We start from the raw sequence: 20,811 nt of genomic DNA on the forward strand, positions 1-20,811 counted from the left end.
ATTTAATGATTTTATTACAGTGTTAATCAAAACGATATAAATTAAATTAATATTAAAATTAAATTTTATTTAATATTAAATAAGCTGACACAAATAAATTTTAAAATAAAAAATAAATTAACGTCAACTTGATCAATACTATTTTTTTTTGGTTAAAAAATAATTTAAAAATTGTTAATTAATTAACATTGTGGACTCTATTAGTGTCCGTTTCTTAAAATCAACCCTACCAACTTAGTTTTCATACTTTTATCATCCCTTATTTATGCAATGAAAAATTGACGTTAATTTTTATTATCATCAATTGTTTCTTTATTTCAGTGAGTTTTTGACCAACTTTAATTTATGTTTAATGTATAGATTTAAAAAACACCACTAACACATGGTGATTTGATATTAATTGAAGGACTTGTAGCAACTTGGAGCAAAATATAAATAAGGAGATATACATAAAACATTGCTATAGATATCCGTAATTTGTGACATGCAATATGACGTTCATTCCAAAGTCATATATATGATAAGAAAATCATGAAATAGAAATCAATTTTTAGAGATAAAAAAATAATTAGTTACTATAGTGACTAAATTAAAGACTATTTTAGAGATTAAAAAAAATATTTATAAATTAGTTTTTATTATTGTTAAATGGTTTTTAAATTGGTGTCTAATTAGTAACCAAAATTTTTGCTACCAATTATTTAGATTCTAAATTTGGTAACAAAAATCTTGGTTGCTAATTAGACAACAATTTAAAAACCATTTAACTATAATATAAATTAATTTAGAAACCAAATTTTTTTAGTCTCTAAAATGATATGTAATTTAGTCACTATAACAACAAATTTTTTTTTCTAAAAATTAGTTTTTATTTAATGATTTTTTTTAACATGGACAATAGACATTTGACGATGACATATTAGAGTTGAGGATTGTTGGGTGTTAATTAAATTTGTGTGTGAATAATTATTATATTCTGGCTTGTTGGTTGATTCCATAGTAGACATATCCATGCAGACAAACAAACATTATACATAGGATGTGGTTGTAATTTTCAGAGACAAAAAAAGTAGGTATAATAATAAGGTTGTTTTAATAATAACTAGGGTACTGCTAAACACTGAGCAACAAAAATGACTTTGCTTTCAGATATTGAAGACTTTCAATATCAGTGAAGCTGAGAAAAAGTCATATATGTGAGGTAGTGGTCTACAAAAAAAAAAAATGAAATAAAAAAGACTCACAAATGGTAAACGCCATTTGTAGCAAGAGTCACTTTTATAAAATCATTCCTTAACACTTTGCCTATGTCATTTCTATTATTTTTCTTCCGACCATTTTTTTAAAACACTAATTAATTTAAGATGATAAAAATTATCACAAAGAAAAGATAAGTTCTAGATAACTTTAATATCATATTAAAAAATAAATTTTTACTTTAACTTAATTTTATAAAATTAATTTATATACTAGAAAATGTTATATCCATATCTTTCCTCTCTCATAAATCATTTGATATTCTTACCAGATTCTATTCTTATTTTGACAAATATATAACATGGGATATTAGATCACTTAAGAATGTAAGACTTTGGAACACATTGATGGGAAACAAAACCCTTTAATCTGAAATATCATAGACTTTATAATAACTCCACATAAATAAAAGGATAACTTAGTGAATAACAATATGAGATAAAAACATTAATAGGATGGACTACTTGGATTTTGAGATGTAGAATGCGGGTTGTGATAAGTTGTGAAGTTTGTTGGTAGACTTCTCCAGATGATTTAGTAATAGATTTTCCGTAATTGTTTTTTTCCGTATAAAAAGTTTTAAGGTGTCATATTTGTATTAGTTTAGTCTGTCTTAAACTCTGATTTTGATGTGTTTGTACTTGTAAGGAATTTATGATGTCTTATTTATATAAGGATTGATATATTCTTGAAATATCTCTATTATTTATTCTTTTCTTGTTGATAAACAAATAATATGGGATATTGGAATAATAATGAATTCATTAATTATATATATAAAAATTAATCTTTTATGAGTATTTTACAAAAAAAGAGTATTCATTTTAACTTATTTGTAAACTGAATTTTAAAATACTGATTTTAATTTATGCATAGCCTAATTTTAATTTTTTAAAACAATAGTTCATTTTATGTTTTTTTCCTTTAAAAGATGAAGTTTATTAATTACGACTGTATAGTTTTAAATTTCTATTACTAATTCTTCCTATCGCCCACTTTTTTTATTATGTTTTTAAAAATATACTAAAATAAGAGATATGTATAAACATCTTAATATTAATTATTTTAGTTATAATAAATTATTATTATTATTATTATTATTATTATTATTATTATTATGATCAATGCAAATTTCTTACATTCAATATTTTAACATCTCTAATAAGGTAATACTTAAAATTAATTAGAATAGCTTAAAGTATATCTTATATTTTCATTTCAAAAATTTGTTTCATAACCATAGCCTTTTTGAAATAATAAATAAATTAAAAATGAGTGTTATTTCATGAATAAAAGATGGAGTATTATTATTTGTTCTGATTTCACTACAAGAAAATCATGAAATAGAAACCAATTTTTAGAGACCAAAATAATTAGTTACAATAGAAACTAAAATAGAAACCATTTTAGAAACTAAAAAAAAATTGGTTTCTAAATTAGTTTCTATTATTTTCTATTATTATTAAATAGTTTCTAAATTGGTATCTAATTAGCAACTAAGGTTTTAGATACCAATTATTTAGTTTCTAAATTTAGTCTCTAAAACCTTGGTTGCTAATTAGATACCAATTTAGAAACTATTTAAAAATAATAGAAAATAATAGAAACTAATTTAGAAATCAAATTTTTTTTTAGTTTATAAAATGGTCTCTAATTTAGTTACTATTGCAACTAATTATTTTGGTTTCTAAAAATTGGTTTCTATTTTATGATTTTCTTGTAGTGTTTATCAGTCAATTCTCATTTTCCGACAATCTTATATTGTATTATTTGAGCATTTTCATTGTCAGAATAGTTATTTTATTCATTTCTAATTTAATTTTTGTGCTGTCATATTAACTTTAACACGTTTGTAATTTTTTTTATTTTGACTTTTATGTAGGAGTATTAATTACATGCTTATTAATGTTTTGCCTAGTTGTTTGTAGAAATATATATTTCTAAGATAAAAATATATTTTTTGATTTTATAATCCAGAGTTTTATTTTTTATGTTATGTTATCATACTTTAATAGAGATATCTTATAAAATATTAAAATCGGGTCTTAATCACTATTTAGTCATTCTGTTTCTTGTGATTGCAGATGTATATATAAAAATAATAGAAACATATAGAATGTGAACACAATGAAGCCAAGTGGATCATCATCACTATTGGCTAAATTGGGTTAATAAATGTGAAATTAAGTTTCAACTTAATTCAATTTTAATTAATTGCGACATCCACGTTTATTAACTTGTTTCACAATATTGTGATTAACAGTGGAGTTTACCCTCTCGCCATGATTATTTAAGGAGTTGTGTTTCTACGATTTCAACTCATTCTTATTTGCATAGAAATTGTTTTAGAGTGATCTGGTTGATATGGCACGCATTCAACAATTGCCCCTTCTAGCACAAAGGTATGGCCAATAATTAAGAACCAATATGTAACTAATATAGGGTGAAATACATAATCTATATATTTTCTTTCTAATTTTGATCGTTTTAAGAGCTTCATTTAATTCAAATATATGTATTGTTATTTGGACTTTAATTTATAATCCCATGATAAAGACATAGTTACATGGGTTCATTTAACACCAACAAAAATTACTAATTTGGCAGTTTTTATATTTTTTTCAAGAGTAAATTGTTTTATTTGGTATGTTTTCCAACCCTAGATGGTTTTTGGATTCAAACTTCTTGATAGTATTAATGGAAGGCTTATATTGTAGCGATGATTTTTGGGTATTTCCTTAATTTTCATAGGTAATTTTCAGTTAAGAGACATGCAATCTTTGATTATTGTTGTAAAAAATTTCGCAGACTAGATGGAAAGGTAGCTTTGATTACTGGTGGGGCAAGGGGCATTGGTGAGTTCATGGCAAAGCTTTTCTGCAAACATGGTGCAAAAGTGGTGATTGCAGACATTCGTGACCAACTAGGTCAAGCACTACAACATGAGATTGGAACTGAATGTGCAACTTATGTTCACTGTGATGTGTCCAAAGAAACTGATGTTGAAAATGCTGTTAACATAACTGTATCCAAGTATGGAAAGCTAGACATAATGGTGAACAATGCTGCAATATCAGATGATGCTAAACCCAACATTCTTGACAATGATGTGACTGACTTTGAACGTGTTGTTAGGGTGAATCTGGTAGGTCCCTTCTTGGGAACAAAACATGCAGCTAGAGTGATGATCCCAGCGAAAAGGGGTAGCATAATAATAGTAGGAAGTGTTAGCTCAAGCGTTGGAGGGGTTGCAAGTCATGCATACACAAGTTCTAAACATGCCATTGTGGGACTGGCAAAGAATACTGCTGCTGAGCTTGGACAATTTGGCATCAGAGTGAATTCTCTGTCATGTTATTGCATTCATAATGAACTTGCAAAAGACTTCTTCAAACTAGATGATGAAGGGTTCTCAAATATTTATTCAAATCTTAAAGGAGTTACTCTGAAAGAAGAAGATGTAGCACAAGCTGCACTTTATTTGGCAAGTGATGAGTCTAAGTACATCAGTGGACATAATCTAGCCGTGGATGGGGGCTTTACAACTATTAATCCAAGTTTTGGTTTGTTTTCACAATTCTAAGTTTGAACCTCTCAGTTCATCATTCGCCTACCTAGTTTTCCATGCTTTTCTTGTTGTTGTTCAACTTCATGTCATGTATCTATGTATGTGTAGCAATAGAGTTAAGTATGTTTTCCGATTATAACACTAAATTGCTTTTTGTCTCTAATTGGACTATCCAGATACTTGTAGTATGAAATTGATTGAAATGAATCTATATGTGAAATGATTGTTGTTTGTTAAAAGATGATTAGTTTTTCAAAATTCATTGTTGTTTTTATTATAGACTGATATCTACTGTAACTACTTTAAATGGGTTGATAAAGTGGAACCTCAAATTGAACTAATTCCACATACAAAAGGACACATTTCAATCATTTCCATACTACAAGCACCTGGATTCTCTAAAGTTTGGATTAGAGATGAAAATGAATACCGTATTATAGTACAAGGATGAAAAACATATTTAACTCATTAACGATGAGTTGGGACACCCCTGAAGTGTCCCATTTTTAATTCATTTAATTCTTTGTTGATAAAAAAAACTCATTAACATGGAAATTATTGATATATATTGTATATGTAATTTTTCATCCTTTTCCTTTTTCTTTTCCTTTTCCTGAAACTATAACTTTATTTTTTTCTATAATAAACAATTAGGTGTTATCCATATGTGTGGAAAGGTATCCCCTTAATACCTACGCAAAAACTTTAAATTGTAACACCATGCGATTACCTTTCAAATATTTGGGGATTGAAGTTGAAGGCAATCCTAGGAAGAAAGAGTTATGGGAGTTTGTTGTCAACAAAATAAAAGCTAGACTCAACTCTTGGAAGAGGAGGATTTTATCTATGACAGGAAAAATATGTCTTCTTAAATTGGTCTTTACCGCCATACCTCTCTTGTATTTGTCTTTCTTTAAAGCTCTAGCTTCGGTGTGCAACAGTATAATTAGTATACAAAGGAAATTCCTTTTGGCTTGGAGTAGAGATAACAAGGCTATTCCTTGGGTAAGCTGAGAGAAAGTTTGTAAGACCCTTGAAGAAGGTGGGCTGGGGATATAAGATATAAGAAAATTCAATTACGCTCTTTTGGCAAAATGGAAATGGCAGTTGATAAGTGATGAAAAAGGGAAATGGAAAGACATCCTTATATCTAAATATGGCTTGGAAAGAGGTATAAGTCTAGTTCGGTTGAAATATCAATCATGGTGGTGGATGGATTTAGATCAAGTTTGTGGAGAGGGAGAGGAAGAAGGATGGTTTAAAATGGCTGTTGCTTGGAAAGTAGGTATTGGAGAGCTCTTGGGAGGGTTCTGGGTGGCAATGGCGGTTAAACTAGAGGAGGGTAAGGTTTGAATGAGAGTCGGTAATCGAGGAAGATATGTTTTTTTTTTGAATAGGGGCATCCTAAATAAGGATATCGAGTATTTTGGTCTGAAATTTTTACCAGACGTTCGTCACTGTGTCTACTGAGTTTTGACTGAGATTTGAGCCCCAGATTCGTCCCACGGGATTGACAATAAATTTTTATTCATCACTACCAGGGCCGAAAGGAAGGTTCGTTTGTGTGTGAAACTGTTTGATTTTTTTCGTGGGTGAATACTCATCCGTTTGACTTGAAATCTGTCGCGTTTTGTCCCAAATTCAGTGGAGATTCTTACATGGAATTTCAGGAAAAAACTATTTCGGGAGAATTTTTCAGAAATTTTGTCTAAACCAAGGCTATCCTCTACCAAAACGTGTGAAATTTCGCCCTACTTTCTGAACTTTTATTCTGGGTCCGTATTGCGTTGAAAAAAATTCAGAGAAGTACTTTCATATGTTGTTTGCACCTAGGTAAGGAGGCACGTCCATAAACAAATCACAAAAAGAAGATACGGGGGAGAAAAGACAGGACACTTTGTTTTCGAAAAACAGGTTTTGTTCACTCTCGGTCTGGGAATTACTAGGCCTTACTCCTTGGGTATTTTGGTCTGAAATTTTTACCAGACGTTTGTCACTGTGTCTACTGAGTTTTGGCTGAGATTTGAGCCCCAGATTCGTGCTACAGGATTGGCAATAAATTTTTTATTCATCATTTCTAGGACCGAAAGGAAAGTTCGTTTGTCTGTGAAATCGTTTGATTTTTTTCGTGGGTGAATACTCATCCGTTTGACCTGGAATTTGTCGCGTTTTGTCCCAAATTCAGTGGAGATTCTTACGTGGAATTACAGGAGAAAACTATTTTGGGAGAATTTTTCAGAAATTTGGTCCAAACCAAGGCTATCCTCTATAAAACTTATGAAATTTCGCCCTACTTTCTGAAATTTTATTCTGGCTCCGTATTGCACTAAAAATATTCAGACAACTACTTTCATATGTTGTTTGCACCCAGGTAAGGACGCACATCCATAACCAAATCACAAAAAGAAGATATGGGGGAGAAAAGCCAGGACACTTTATTTTCGGAAAATCAATTTTGTTCACTCTCGGTCTGGGAATTACTACGCCTTACTCCTTGGGTATTTTGATCTGAAATATTTACCAAACGTTCGTCATTGTGTCTACTGAGTTTTGGCTGAGATTTGAGCCCCAGATTGGTCTCACACAATTGGCAATACATTTTTTTTATTTATCACTGCCAGGGCCGAAATGAAGGTTCGTTTGTGTGTGAATCTGTTTGATTTTTTTCCTGGGTGAATACTCATCCCTTTCACCTGAAATTTGTCGCGTTTTTTCCCAAATTCAGTGGAGATTCTTACGTGGAATTTCAGGAAAAAACTATTTCGGAAGAATTTTTCAGAAATTTTGTGCAAACCAAGGCTTATCCTCTACCAAAACTTGTGAAATTTCGCCATACTTTCTGAAATTTTATTCTATGTCCGTATTGCGCTGAAAAATTCTGAAAAGTACTTTCATATGTTGTTTGCACCCAGGTAAGGAGGCACGCCCATAAACAAATCACAAAAAGAAGATACGGGGGAGAAAAGCTAGGACGCTTTGTTTTCGGAAAACCAGTTTTGTTCACTCTTGGTCTGGGAATTACTACGCCTTACTCCTTGAGTATTTTGGTCTGAAATTTTTAGCAGACGTCTGTCACTGTGTGTATTGGGTTGTGGCTGAGATTTGAGCCCCAGATTCGTTTCACAGGAATGGCAATAAATTTTTTATTCATCACTGCGAGGGCCGAAAGGAAGGTTCGTTTGTGTGTGAAACTGTTTGATTTTTTTCGTGGGTGAATACTCATCCGTTTGACCTGAAATTTGTTGCATTTTGTCCCAAATTCAGTGGATATTCTTACGTGGAATTTAAGGAAAAAACTATTTTGGCAGAATTTTTCAGAAATTTTATGCAAACCAAGGCTATCCTCTACCAAAACTTGTGAAATTTCGCCTTACTTTCTGAAATTTTTATTCTGGGTCTTTATTGCACTGAAAAAATTCAGACAAGTACTTTCATATGTTGTTGGCACCCAGGTAAGGAGGAACATCCATAAACAAATCACAAAAAGAAGATATGGGGGAGAAAATCCAGGACGATTTCTTTTCGAAAAACCAGTTTTGTTGACTCTCGGTCTGGGAAAATCCAGGACGATTTCTTTTCGAAAAACCAGTTTTGTTGACTCTCGGTCTGGGAATTTCTACGCCTAACTCCTTGGGTGTTTTGGTCTGAAATTTTTACCAGACGTTCGTCACTGTGTCTACTGAGTTTTGGCTAAGATTTGAACCCCATATTCGTCCCACAGGATTGGCAATAAATTTTTTATTCATCACTGCCAGGGCCGAAAGGAAGGTTCTTTGTGTGTGAAACTGTTTGATTTTTATCGTCAGTGAATACTTATCCGTTTGACCTGAAATTTTTCGCATTTTGTCCCAAATTCAGTGGAGATTCTTACGTGGAATTTCAAGAAAAAACTATTTTGGGAGAATATTTCAGAAATTTTGTGCAAACCTAGACTATCCTCTACCAAAACTTGTGAAATTTCGCCTTACTTTCTGAAACTTTATTATAGGTCCGTATTGCGCTGAAAATATTCAGACATGTACTTTCATATGTTTTTTGCACCCAGGTAAGGAGACAAGTCCATAAGCAAATCACAAAAAGAAGATACAAGGGAGAAAAGTCAGGACACTTTGTTTTCGGAAAACCAGTTTTGTTCACTCTTAGTCTGGGAACTACTACGTCTTACTCCTTGGGTATTTTGCTCTGAAATTTTTACCAGACATTCCTCACAGTGTCTACTGGGTTTTGGCTAAGATTTGAGACCCAGTTTAGTCCCATAGGATTTGCAATAAATTTTTTATTCATCACTGCCAGGTCCGAAAGGAAGGTTCATTTGTGTGTAAAACTGTTTGATTTTTTTCGTTGGTGAATACTCATCCGTTTGACATGAAATTTGTTGTGTTTTGTCCCAAATTCGGTGAGGATTCTTACATGGAATTTCAGTAAAAAAAACTTTTTCCGGAGAATTTTTCTGAAATTATGTCCAAACCAAGGCTAACCTCTACCAAAACTTTTGAAATTTCACCATACGTTCTAAAATTTGATTTTGGGTCCGTATTGCGCTGAAAATATTGAAACAAGTACTTTCATATGTTGTTTGCACCCAGCTAAGGAGGCACGTCCATAAACAAATCACAAAAAGAAGATAGGGGGAGAAAAGAAAGGACGCATTGTTTTCGGAAAACCAGTTTTGTTCACTCTCGGTCTGGGAATTACAACGCCTTACTCGTTGGGTGTTTTGGTATGAAATTTTTACCAGACGTCCGTCACTGTGTGTATTGAGTTTTGGCTAATATTTGAGCTACATATTTGTCCCACTGGATTCACAATAAATTTTTTATTCATCACTGCTAGGGCCGAAAGGAAGGTTATTTCTATGTGGAACAGTTTGGTTTTTTTCTTGGGTGAATACTCATCCGCTTGACCTGAAATTTGTCGCCTTTTGTCCCAAATTCAGTGGAGATTCTTACGTGGAATTTCAAGAAAAAACTATCTCGGGAGAATTTTTCAGAAATTTTGTGCAAACCAAGGTTATCCACTACCAAATCTTGTGAAATTTCGCCTTACTTTCTGTAATTTTATTCTGGGTCCGTATTGCGCTGAAAAAATTCAGACAAATACTTTCATATGTTGTTTGCACCCAGGTAAGGAGGCATGTCTATAAAAAAATCACAAAAAGAAGATACGGGGGAGAAAAGCCAGGACGCTTTGTTTTAGGAAAACCTGTTTTGTTCACTCTCGGTTTGGGAATTACTACTTTATACTCCTTGGGTAGTTTGGGCTGAAAATTTTACCAGACGTTCATAAATGTGTCTACTGAGTTTTGGATAAGATTTGAGCCCCAGATTCGTCCCACAGTATTGGCATTAAATTTTTTATTCATCACTGCCTGTGCCGAAAGAAAGGTTCGTTTGTGTTTGAAACTGTTTGATTTTTTTCGTGGGTAAATACTCATCCCTTTGACCTGAAATTTGTCGTGTTTTGTCCCAAATTCAGTGGAGATTCTTATGTGGAATTTCAGTTAAAAACTAATTCGGGAGAATTTTTCAGAATTTTTGTGCAAACCAAGGTTATACTCTACCAAAACTTGTGAAATTTCGCCATACTTTCTGAAATTTTATTCTGGGTCCATATTGCACTGAAAAAATTCAGACAAGTACTTTCATATTTTTTTTGCACCCAGGTAAACATGCACGTCCATAAACAAATCACAAAAAGAAGATACGGGGGAGAAAAGCTAGGACACTTTGTTTTCGGAAAACCAGTTTTATTCACTCTCGGCTTGAGAATTACTATGCCTTACTCTTTGGGTATTTTAGTATGAAATTTTTACCAGAATTTCGTCACTGTGTCTACTGAGTTTTGGCTGAGATTTGATCCCCAGATTTGTCCAACAAAATTGACAATAAATTTTTTATTCATCACAACCAGCGCCAAAAGGAATGTTCGTTGATGTGCGAAACTGTTTGATTTTTTTTTATGGGGCAATCCTCATCCGATTTACCTGAAATTTTTCGCGTTTTGTCCCAAATTCAGTGGAGTTCTTACGTGGAATTTTAGGAAAAAACTATTTTGGAAGAATTTTTTAGAAATTTTGTGCAAACCAATGTTATCCTCTACCAAAACTTGTGAAATTTCGTCTTACTTTCTGAAATTTTATTCTGGGTTCGTATTGCGCTGAACAAATTCAGACAAGTACTTTCATATGTTGTTTGCACCCAGGTAAGGAGGCACGTCCATAAACAAATCATAAAAAGAAGATACAGGAGAGAAAAGTCAAGACGTTTGTTTTCGGAAAACCAGTTTTGTTCACTCTCGGTCTGGGAATTACTACGCCTTACTCCTTGGGTATTTTGGTCTGAAATTTTTACCAAACGTTCGTCCCTATGTCTACGGAGTTTTGGCTGAGATTTGAACCCCATATTCGTCCCACAAGATTGGCAATAAAATTTTTATTCATCACTGCCATGGCCGAATGGAAGGTTCGTTTGTGTGTGAAACTGTTTTGATTTTTTTCGTGGGTGAATACTCTTCCGTTTGACCTTAAATTTGTCACTTTTTATCCCAAATTCAGTGAAGATTTTTACGTGGAATTTAAGGAGAAAACTATTTTGGGAGAATTTTTCAGAAATTCTGTGCAAACCAAGGCGAAACTTTCATATGTATTGGTAGAGTATTTCACCCCACTTTCTGAAATTTTATTCTGGGTCCGTATTGCGCTGAAAAATTTCAAACAAGTACTTTCCTATGTTGTTTGCACCAAGGTAAGGAGGCACGTCCATAAACAAATCACAAATGGAAGATACGAGGGAGAAAAGCCAAGATGCTTATTTCGGAAAACCAGTTTTGTTCACTCTCGGTCTGGGATTTATTACGTCTTACTCCTTTGGTATTTTGGTCTGAAATATTTACTAGACGTTCGTCACTGTGTCTACTGAGTTTTGGATAAGATTTGAGCCCCAGATTCCTCCCACAAGATTGGCATTAAAATTTTTATTCATCACTGCCTGTGCCGAAATGAAGGTTTGTTTGTGTGTAAAACTGTTTGATTTTTTTCGTGGGTGAATACTCATCCGTTTGACTTCAAATTGGTTGCATTTTGTCTCAAATTCATTGGATATTCTTACGTGGAATTTCAGGAGAAAACTATTTCCGGAGAATTTTTCAGAAATTTTGTGCAAACCAAGGCTATCCTCTACCAAAACTTGTGAAATTTCGCCCTACTTTCTGAAATTTTATTCTGGATCCATATTGCACTGAAAAATTTCAGACAAGTACTTTCATATGTTGTTTGCACCCAGGTAAGAAGACACGTCCATCAACAAATCACAAAAAGGAGATAGGGGGGAGAAAAGCCATGACGCTTTATTTTCGGCAAACCAGTTTTGTTCACTCTCGGTATGGGAATTACTATGCCTTACTCCTTGGGTATTTTGCTCTGAACTTTTTACCAAACGTTCGTCACTGTGTCTACTAAGTTTTGGCTGACATTTGAGTCCTAGATTCGTCCCACAGGATTGACAATAAATTTTTTATTCATCACTGCGAGGGCCGAAAGGAAGGTTCATTTTTGTGTGAAACTGTTTGATGTTTTACGTGGGTGAATACTCATCCGTTTGACCTTAAATTTGTAGCTTTTTGTCCCAAATTCAGTGGAGATTCTAATGTGGAATTTCAGGAGAAAACTATTTCGAGGGAATTTTTCAGAAATTTTGGGCAAACCAAGGCTATATTCTCTACCAAAACTTGTGAAATTTCGCCCTACTTTCTGAAATTTTATTCTGGGTCCATATTGCACTGAAAAATTTCAGACAAGTACTTTCATATGTTGTTTGCACCCAGGTAAGAAGGCACGTCCATCAACAAATCACAAAAAGGAGATACGGGGGAGAAAAACCAAGACACTTTATTTTCGGCAAACCAATTTTGTTCAGTCTCGGTCTGCGAATTACTATGCCTTATTCCTTGGGTATTTTGGTCTGAACTTTTTACCAAACGTTCGTCACTGTGTCTACTAAGTTTTGGCTGACATTTGGCCCAAGATTTGTCCCACAGGATTGACAATAAAATTTTTTTTCATCACTGCGAGGGCCGAAAGGAAGGTTCGTTTTTGTGTAAAACTGTTTGATTTTTTACGTGGGTGAATACTCATCCGTTTGAACTTAAATTTGTCGCGTTTTATCCCAAATTCAGTGGAGATTCTTATGTGGAATTTCAGGAGAAAACTATTTCGGGGGAATTTTTCAGAACTTTTGGGCAAACCAAGGCTATCCTCTACCAAAACTTGTGAAATTTCGTCCTACTTTCTTAAATTTTATTTTGGGTCCATATTGAGCTGAAAAATTTCAGACAACTACTTTCATATGTTGTTTGCACCCAGGTAAAAAGGCACCTCCATAAACAAATCACAAAAAGAAGATACGGGGGAGAAAAGCTAGGAATCTTTATTTTCGGCAAACCGGTTTAATTCACTCTCGGTCTGGGAATTACTACGCCTTACTTCGTGGGTATTTTGGTCTGAACTTTTCACCACACGTTTGTCACTATGTCTCCTGAGTTTTGGTTGAGATTTGAACCCCAAATTCGTCCCACATTTTTGGCAATAAATTTTTTATTCATCACTGCCAGGGCCGAAAGGAAGGTTCGTTTTTGTGTGAAACTGTTTGATTTTTTACGTGGGTGAATACTCATCCGTTTGACCTTAAATTTGTTGCGTTTTGTCCCAAATTAAGTGGAGATTCTTATGTGGAATTTCAGGAGAAAACTATTTCGGGGAAATTTTTCAGAAATTTTGTGCAAACCAAGGTTATCTCTACCAAAACTTGTGAAATTTCGCCCTACTTTCTGAAATTTTATTTTGGGTCGGTATTGCGCTAAAAAAATTTAGACAAGTACTTGCATATGTTGTTTGCACCCAGGTAAGGAGACTCGTCCATAAACAAATTACAAAAAGAAGACACAGGGGAGAAAAGCCAGGACATTTTGTTTTTGGAAATCCAGTTTTGTTTACTCTCGGTCTGTGAATTACTACGCTTTAATCCTTGCGTATTTTGGTCTGAAATTTTTACCAGACGTTTGTCACTGTGTGTATTGAGTTTTGGCTGAGATTTGAGCCCCAGATTCGTGCTACAGGATTGACAATAAATTTTTTATTCATCATTTCCAGGACTGAAAGGAATGTTCGTTTAACTGTGAAACCATTCTATTTTTTTTCGTGGGTGAATACTCATCCGTTTGACCTGAAATTTGTCGCGTTTTGTTCCAAATTCAATGGAGATTCTTACATGGAATTACAGGAGAAAACTATTTTGGGAGGATTTTTCAGAAATTTTGTGCAAACCAAGGCTAGCCTCTACCAAAACTTGTGAAATTTCGCCCTACTTTCTAAAATTTTATTCTGGGTCCATATTGCGATGAAAAATTTCAGACAAGTACTTTCATATGTTGTTTGCACCAAGGTAAAAAGGCACCTCCATAAACAAATCACAAAAAGAAGATACGGGGGAGAAAAACTAGGACGCTTTATTTTCGGCAAACCAGTTTAATTCACTATCGGTCTGGGAATTACTACGCCTTACTCCGTGGGTATTTTTGTCTGAACTTTTCACCAAACGTTTGTCACTGTGTCTCCTGAGTTTTGGTTGAGATTTGAACCCCAAATTCGTCCCACATTATTGCCAATAAATTTTTTATTCATCACTGCGCCTTACTCTCGGAAAATTTTTTTATTCGGAAAATCAATTTTGTTCACTCTCGGTCTGGGAATTACTACGCCTTACTCCTTGGGTATTTTGGTCTGAAATATTTACCAAACGTTCGTCACTGTGTCTACTGAGTTTTGGCTGAGATTTGAGCCCCAGATTGGTCTCACACAATTGGCAATACATTTTTTTTATTTATCACTGCCAGGGCCGAAAGGAAGGTTCGTTTGTGTGTGAAACTGTTTGATTTTTTTCATGGTTGAATACTCATCCGTTTGACCTGAAATTTGTCGCGTTTTGTCTCAAACTCAATGGAGATTCTTACGTGGAATTTCAGGAGGAAACTATTTCCGGAGAATTTTTTAGAAATTTTGTGCAAACCAAGACTATCTACCAAAACTTGTGAAATTTCTCCCTACTTTCCAAAATTTTATTCTGGGTCCGTATTGTGCTAAAAAAAATTCTGAAAAGTACTTTCATATGTTGTTTGCACCCAGGTAAGGAGGCACGTCCATAAAAAAATCACAAGAAGAAGATACGGGGGAGAAAAGCTAGGACGCTTTGTTTTCGGAAAACCAGTTTTGTTCACTCTCGGTCTGGGAATTACTACGCCTTACTCCTTGGGTATTTTGGTCTGAAATTTTTACCAGACGTTCGTCACTGTGTCTACTGAGTTTTGGCTGAGATTTGATTCCCAGATTCGTCCAACAGGATTGACAATAAATTTTTTATTCATCACAGCCAACTCCAAAAGGAAGGTTCGTTGGTGTGTGAAACTGTTTGATTTTTTTTATGAGGCAATACTCATCCGATCGACCTGAAATTTTTCGCGTTTTGTCCCAAATTCAGTGGATTTCTTACGTGGAATTTCAGGAAAAAACTATTTTGGAAGAAATTTTCAGAAGTTTTGTGCAAACCAATGGTATCCTCTACCAAAACTTGTGAAATTTCGTCTTACTTTCTGAAATTTTATTCTGGGTTCGTATTGTGCTGAAAAAATTCCGACAAGTACTTTCATATGTTGTTTGCACCCAGGTAAGGAGGCACGTCCATAAACAAATCACAAAAAGAAGATACGGGGGAGAAAAGTCAAGACGTTTGTTTTCGGAAAACCAGTTTTGCTCACTCTCGGTCTGGGAATTACTACGTCTTACTCCTTGGGTATTTTGGTCTAAACTTTTTACCAAACGTTCGTCCCTATGTCTACGGAGTTTTGGTTGAGAATTGAACCCCAGATTCGTCCCACAAAATTGAGAATAAAATTTTTATTCATCACTGCCAGGGCCCAAAGGAAGGTTCGTTTGTGTGTGAAACTGTTTGATTTTTTTCGTGGGTGAATACTCTTCCGTTTGACCTTAAATTTGTCGTGTTTTATCCCAAATTCAGTGGAGATTCTTACGTGGAATTTCTGGAGAAAACTATTTTGGGAGAATTTTTCTGAAATTTTGTGCAAACCATGGCGAAACTTGTGAAATTTCTCCCCACTTTTTGAAATTTTATTCAGTATCCTGAAAAATTTCAGACAAGTACTTTCCTATGTTGTTTGCACCAAGGTAAGAAGGCACGTCCATAAACAAATCACAAATGGAAGATACGAGGGAGAAAAGCCAAGACGCTTATTTCGGAAAACCAGTTTTGTTCACTCTCGATCTGGGAATTACTACGCCTTACTACTTGGGTATTTTTGTCTGAAATTTTTACCAGACGTTCGTCACTGTGTCTACTGAGTTTTGGCTAAGATTTGAGCCCCGGACTCGTCCCACAGGATTGACAATAATTTTTTTATTTATCACTGCCAGAGCCGAAAGGAAGGTTCAATTGTGTGTGAAACTGTTTGATTTTTTAAGTGGGTGATTACTCATCCGTTTGACCTGAAATTTTTTGCGTTTTGTCCGAAATTGACTAAAGATTCTTACGTGGAATTTCAGGAAAAAAGTATATCGGGAGAATTTTTCAGAAATTTTTTGCAAACCAAGTACTTTCATATGTTGTATGCACCCAGGTAAGGAACTCGTCCATAAACGAATCACAAAAAGAAGTTACGGGGGAGAAAAGCCAGGACGTTTTGTTTTTGGTAAACCAAATTTGGTCACTCTGGGTCTGGGAATTACTACGTCTTACTCCTTGGGGATTTTGGTGTGAAATTTTACCAGACGTTCGTCACTGTGTCTACTGAGATTTGGCTAAGATTTGAGCCCCGGACTCGTCTCACAAGATGGGCAATAAATTTTTTATTCATCACTGCCAGGGCCGAAAGGAAGGTTCATTTGTGTGTGAAACTGTTTGATTATTTTCGTGGGTGAATACTCATCCGTTTGACCTGAAATTTGTCGCGTTTTGTCCCAAATTCAGTGGGGATTCTTACGTGGAATTTCAGGAAAAAAATATTTCGGGAGAATTTTTCAGAAACTTTGTGCAAACCAAGGCTATCCTCTACCAAAACTTGTGAAATTTCGCCCTACTTTCTGAAATTTTATTCTGGGTCGGTATTGCGCTTAAAAAATTTAGACAAGTACTTCCATATGTTGTTTGCACCCAGGTAAGGAGATTCGTCCATAAACAAATTACAAAAAGAAGACACGGGGGAGAAAAGTCAGGACATTTTGTTTTTGGAAATCCAGTTTTGTTCACTCTCGGTCTGGGAATTACTACGCTTTAATCCTTGGGTATTTTGGTCTGAAATTTTTACCAGACGTTTGTCACTGTGTCTACTTAGTTTTGGCTGAGATTTGAGCCCCAGATTCGTGCTACAGGATTGGCAATAAATTTTTTATTCATCATTTCCAGGACCGAAAGGATGGTTCGTTTGTGTGAGAAAATGTTATATTTTTTAAGTGGGTGAATACTCATCCGTTTGACCTAAAATTTGTCGCGTTTTGTCCCAAATTCAGTGGAGATTCTTACGTGTAATTTCAGGAAAAAACTATTTCGGGAGAATTTTTCAGAAATTTTGTTCAAACCAAGGCTAGCCTCTACCAAAACTTGTGAAATTTCGCCCTACTTTTTGAAATTTTATTCTGGGTCCATATTGCGATGAAAAATTTTAGACAAGTACTTTCATATGTTGTATGCACCCAGGTAAGGAACTCGTCCATAAACGAATCACAAAAAGAAGTTAAGGGGGAGAAAAGCCAGGACGTTTTGTTTTTGGTAAACCAAATTTGTTCACTCTCGGTCTGGAAATTACTACATCTTACTCCTTGGAGATTTTGGTGTGAAATTTTTACCAGACGTTCGTCACTGTGTCTACTGAGATTTGAGCCACGGACTCGTCCCACAGGATGGGCAATAAATTTTTTATTCGTCACTGCCAGGGCCGAAAGGAAGGTTCGTTTGTGTGTGAAACTGTTTGATTATTTTCGTGGGTGAATACTCATCCGTTTGACCTGAAATTTGTCGCGTTTTGTCCCAAATTCAGTGGGGATTCTTACGTGGAATTTCAGGAAAAACTATTTTGGGAGAATTTTTTTGAAATTTTTTGCAAACCAAATCTACCAAATCTTTTGAAATTTCGCCCTACTTTCTGAAATTTTATTCTAGGTCCGTATTTCGCTAAAAAAATTCAGACAAGTACATTCATATGTTGTTTGCACCCATGTAAGGATTCTTATCCATGAACAAGTCACAAAAAGAAAATACGGGGGAGGAAAGCCAGGACGTTTTGTTTTCGGAAAACGAGTTTTTTTCACTCTCAGTCTGGGAATTACTACGCCTTACTCCTTGGGTATTTTGCTGTGAAATTTTTACCATACGTTCGTCACTGTGTCTAATGAGTTTTGGCTGAGATTTGAGCCCCAGATTCGTGCTACAGGATTGGCAATAAATTTTTTATTCATCATTTCTAGGACCGAAAGGAAAGTTCGTTTGTCTGTGAAACCGTTTGATTTTTTTCGTGGGTGAATACTCATCCGTTTAACCTGAAATTTGTCGCGTTTTGTCCCAAATTCAGTGGAGATTCTTACGTGTAATTTCAGGAAAAAACTATTTCAGGAGAATTTTTCAGAAATTTTGTGCAAACCAAGGCTAGCCTCTACCAAAACTTGTGAAATTTCGCCCTACTTTCTGAAATTTTATTCTGGGTCCATATTGCGATGAAAAATTTTAGACAAGTACTTTCATATGTTGTATGCACCCAGGTAAGGAACTCGTCCATAAACGAATCACAAAAAGAAGTTACGGGGGAGAAAAGCCAGGACGTTTTGTTTTTTGTAAACCAAATTTGTTCACTCTAGGTCTGGGAATTACTACGTCTTACTCCTTGGGGATTTTGGTGTGAAATTTTTACCAGACGTTCGTCACTGTGTCTACTGAGATTTGGCTAAGATTTGAGCCCCGGACTCGTCCCACAGGATGGGCAATAAATTTTTTATTCATCACTGCCAGGGCCGAAAGGAAGGTTCGTTTGTGTGAGAAACTGTTATATTTTTTAAGTGGGTGAATACTCATCTGTTTGACCTGAAATTTGTCGCGTTTTGTCCGAAATTCAGTGGAGATTCTTACGTGGAATTTCAGGAAAAAAATATTTCGGGAGAATTTTTCAGAAACTTTGTGCAAACCAAGGCTATCCTCTACCAAAACTTGTGAAATTTCGCCCTACTTTCTGAAATTTTATTCTGGGTCCATATGTGCGTTGAAAAAATTCAGACAAGTACTTTCATATGTTGTTTGCACCCAGGTAAGGAGGCACGTCTATAAACAAATCACAAAAAGAAGATACGGGGGGAGAAAAGCCAGGACGTTTTGTTTTCGGAAAACCAGTTTTGTTCACGCTCGGTCTGGGAATTACTACGTTTTACTCCTTGGGTATTTTGGTCTGTTGAGGTCGCAGAAAGCAAATGTTGTTGGATTTTTTAAGGCTGCATCATATTTTAATCCATCTCCCGCCAATGTTGGAAAGAAGAATTTTGGGTCACAATGGATACTCAAATTTGTTGTGGATGCAGTGCCTATTAATGAGTAGTTCGGGTGGTTATGCGTGCTCAAGCTACCAGTTTTCACACCATTGAAAGGTAATTTATGCTGGGAAGTTGGGGAAGCTGTCTTTGGGGGTTGATGCAGGGGAAGAAAAAAAAAGTATTATCGATATGTAACAACATTTCCCTTGGAAATTATTTACATATAGGAGAATAACCATATTCATATGAAGGTGAAATATAATCAGTCTTTTCATTGTGGCTTTGTCAAAGCAATAGAAGTTAAGAATACAAGTATAAGTTTAAGTCTTACAATTGAGTAAAAAGCTTGTCTTTTTCAGCATTGAACTATAAATTTTTCATATCTTTATAGAAGTTCATACACGGTAATCTTGTTCGTACCACATCTATAGATTCCTCCAATGAGGTATGAATAAAAAAACTAATGTGCAATGTGTTTTGTTTTATTTCAATTTCACTTTAATGAAAAGATACACTACTATTTGATTTTAATTTATAACCCTATCAATAATGAAGGCAAAAATTAAATGGGCTCTTTTCAGGTACTGGATAAACAATCAAAAATTAAATGAGTCTCATTGAACTTTTTTAGCTCTATCATTTTAAGCCCTTCCATTTCCTTTGATTCACAAACTTTTTCCTATGAAAACATAGATAAAGAGGATAACACAAATTTAATCAAACACCAACGCCCCGTCATAGAAACAAACTTGTTTTTCATCTTCCTAGCTTGTTTCTCACTATAAATAGTAATAATAATTTAAATAATGGTAATAATAATCTGTAATATCAATCATATAGAAAATAATATTAATGATTAATATGATTAAGTTTAATCTCGATAATATTAACGATAATATTAATAATATTAATAATATAATAATATTAATGAAAATATAACCACGGATTTTGATAAAAGGGAGGCCCGATACAGAATAACAATTTTTATGTGGTGCTTCTTCATATTTTATCTGATGAAGAAAGCTTTGGGCGTTGATGTGGATCATGCTGAAATATGAAGGTTGTTTTTTTTTTTTTTTTTTCTAGCATTCTTAAAATTGTACTTTAAAAATTAACTATAAGTACCATAACTTAAAATGTTTGATAATACGGTTACATAAAAAAAAATACAAATGAAAATATAAAATGTGTTCTATCAAGTACATAGTGAATAACAAAAATATTTATATTATAAAAATGTGAAAAAATTAAACTTACATTCTGGTATGCACTTTAAGGGAGAGGCTGGTCACCGTGCTCAAGAATTTAGGGTTTAGGGTAGAATTGACTTGTGTTAATAGAAACATTATCACAATGTAATACTAAGACAAGTTGTTCCTTTATCACCTTCATTTCGTCCTCTAAGTGTGCA

General features: G+C 34.2%; 1 protein-coding gene across 1 annotated transcript; it reads left to right on the forward strand.

Moving 5' to 3' along the window:
• The first annotated feature begins 3,578 nt into the window (after nt 1–3,578).
• LOC137836525 (secoisolariciresinol dehydrogenase) lies at nt 3,579–5,061 on the forward strand. Its single transcript, XM_068645196.1, has 2 exons — nt 3,579–3,659; nt 4,066–5,061. Exons 1-2 carry the CDS (start codon nt 3,622–3,624, stop codon nt 4,838–4,840), a joined length of 813 nt encoding a protein of 270 aa, XP_068501297.1. The 5' UTR covers nt 3,579–3,621; the 3' UTR covers nt 4,841–5,061.
• The last annotated feature ends 15,750 nt before the right edge of the window (nt 5,062–20,811 follow it).

The sequence above is a fragment of the Phaseolus vulgaris genome, chromosome 4 (assembly GCF_051622355.1).
Source record: "Phaseolus vulgaris cultivar YP4 chromosome 4, ASM5162235v1, whole genome shotgun sequence".
NCBI lineage: Eukaryota > Viridiplantae > Streptophyta > Magnoliopsida > Fabales > Fabaceae > Phaseolus > Phaseolus vulgaris.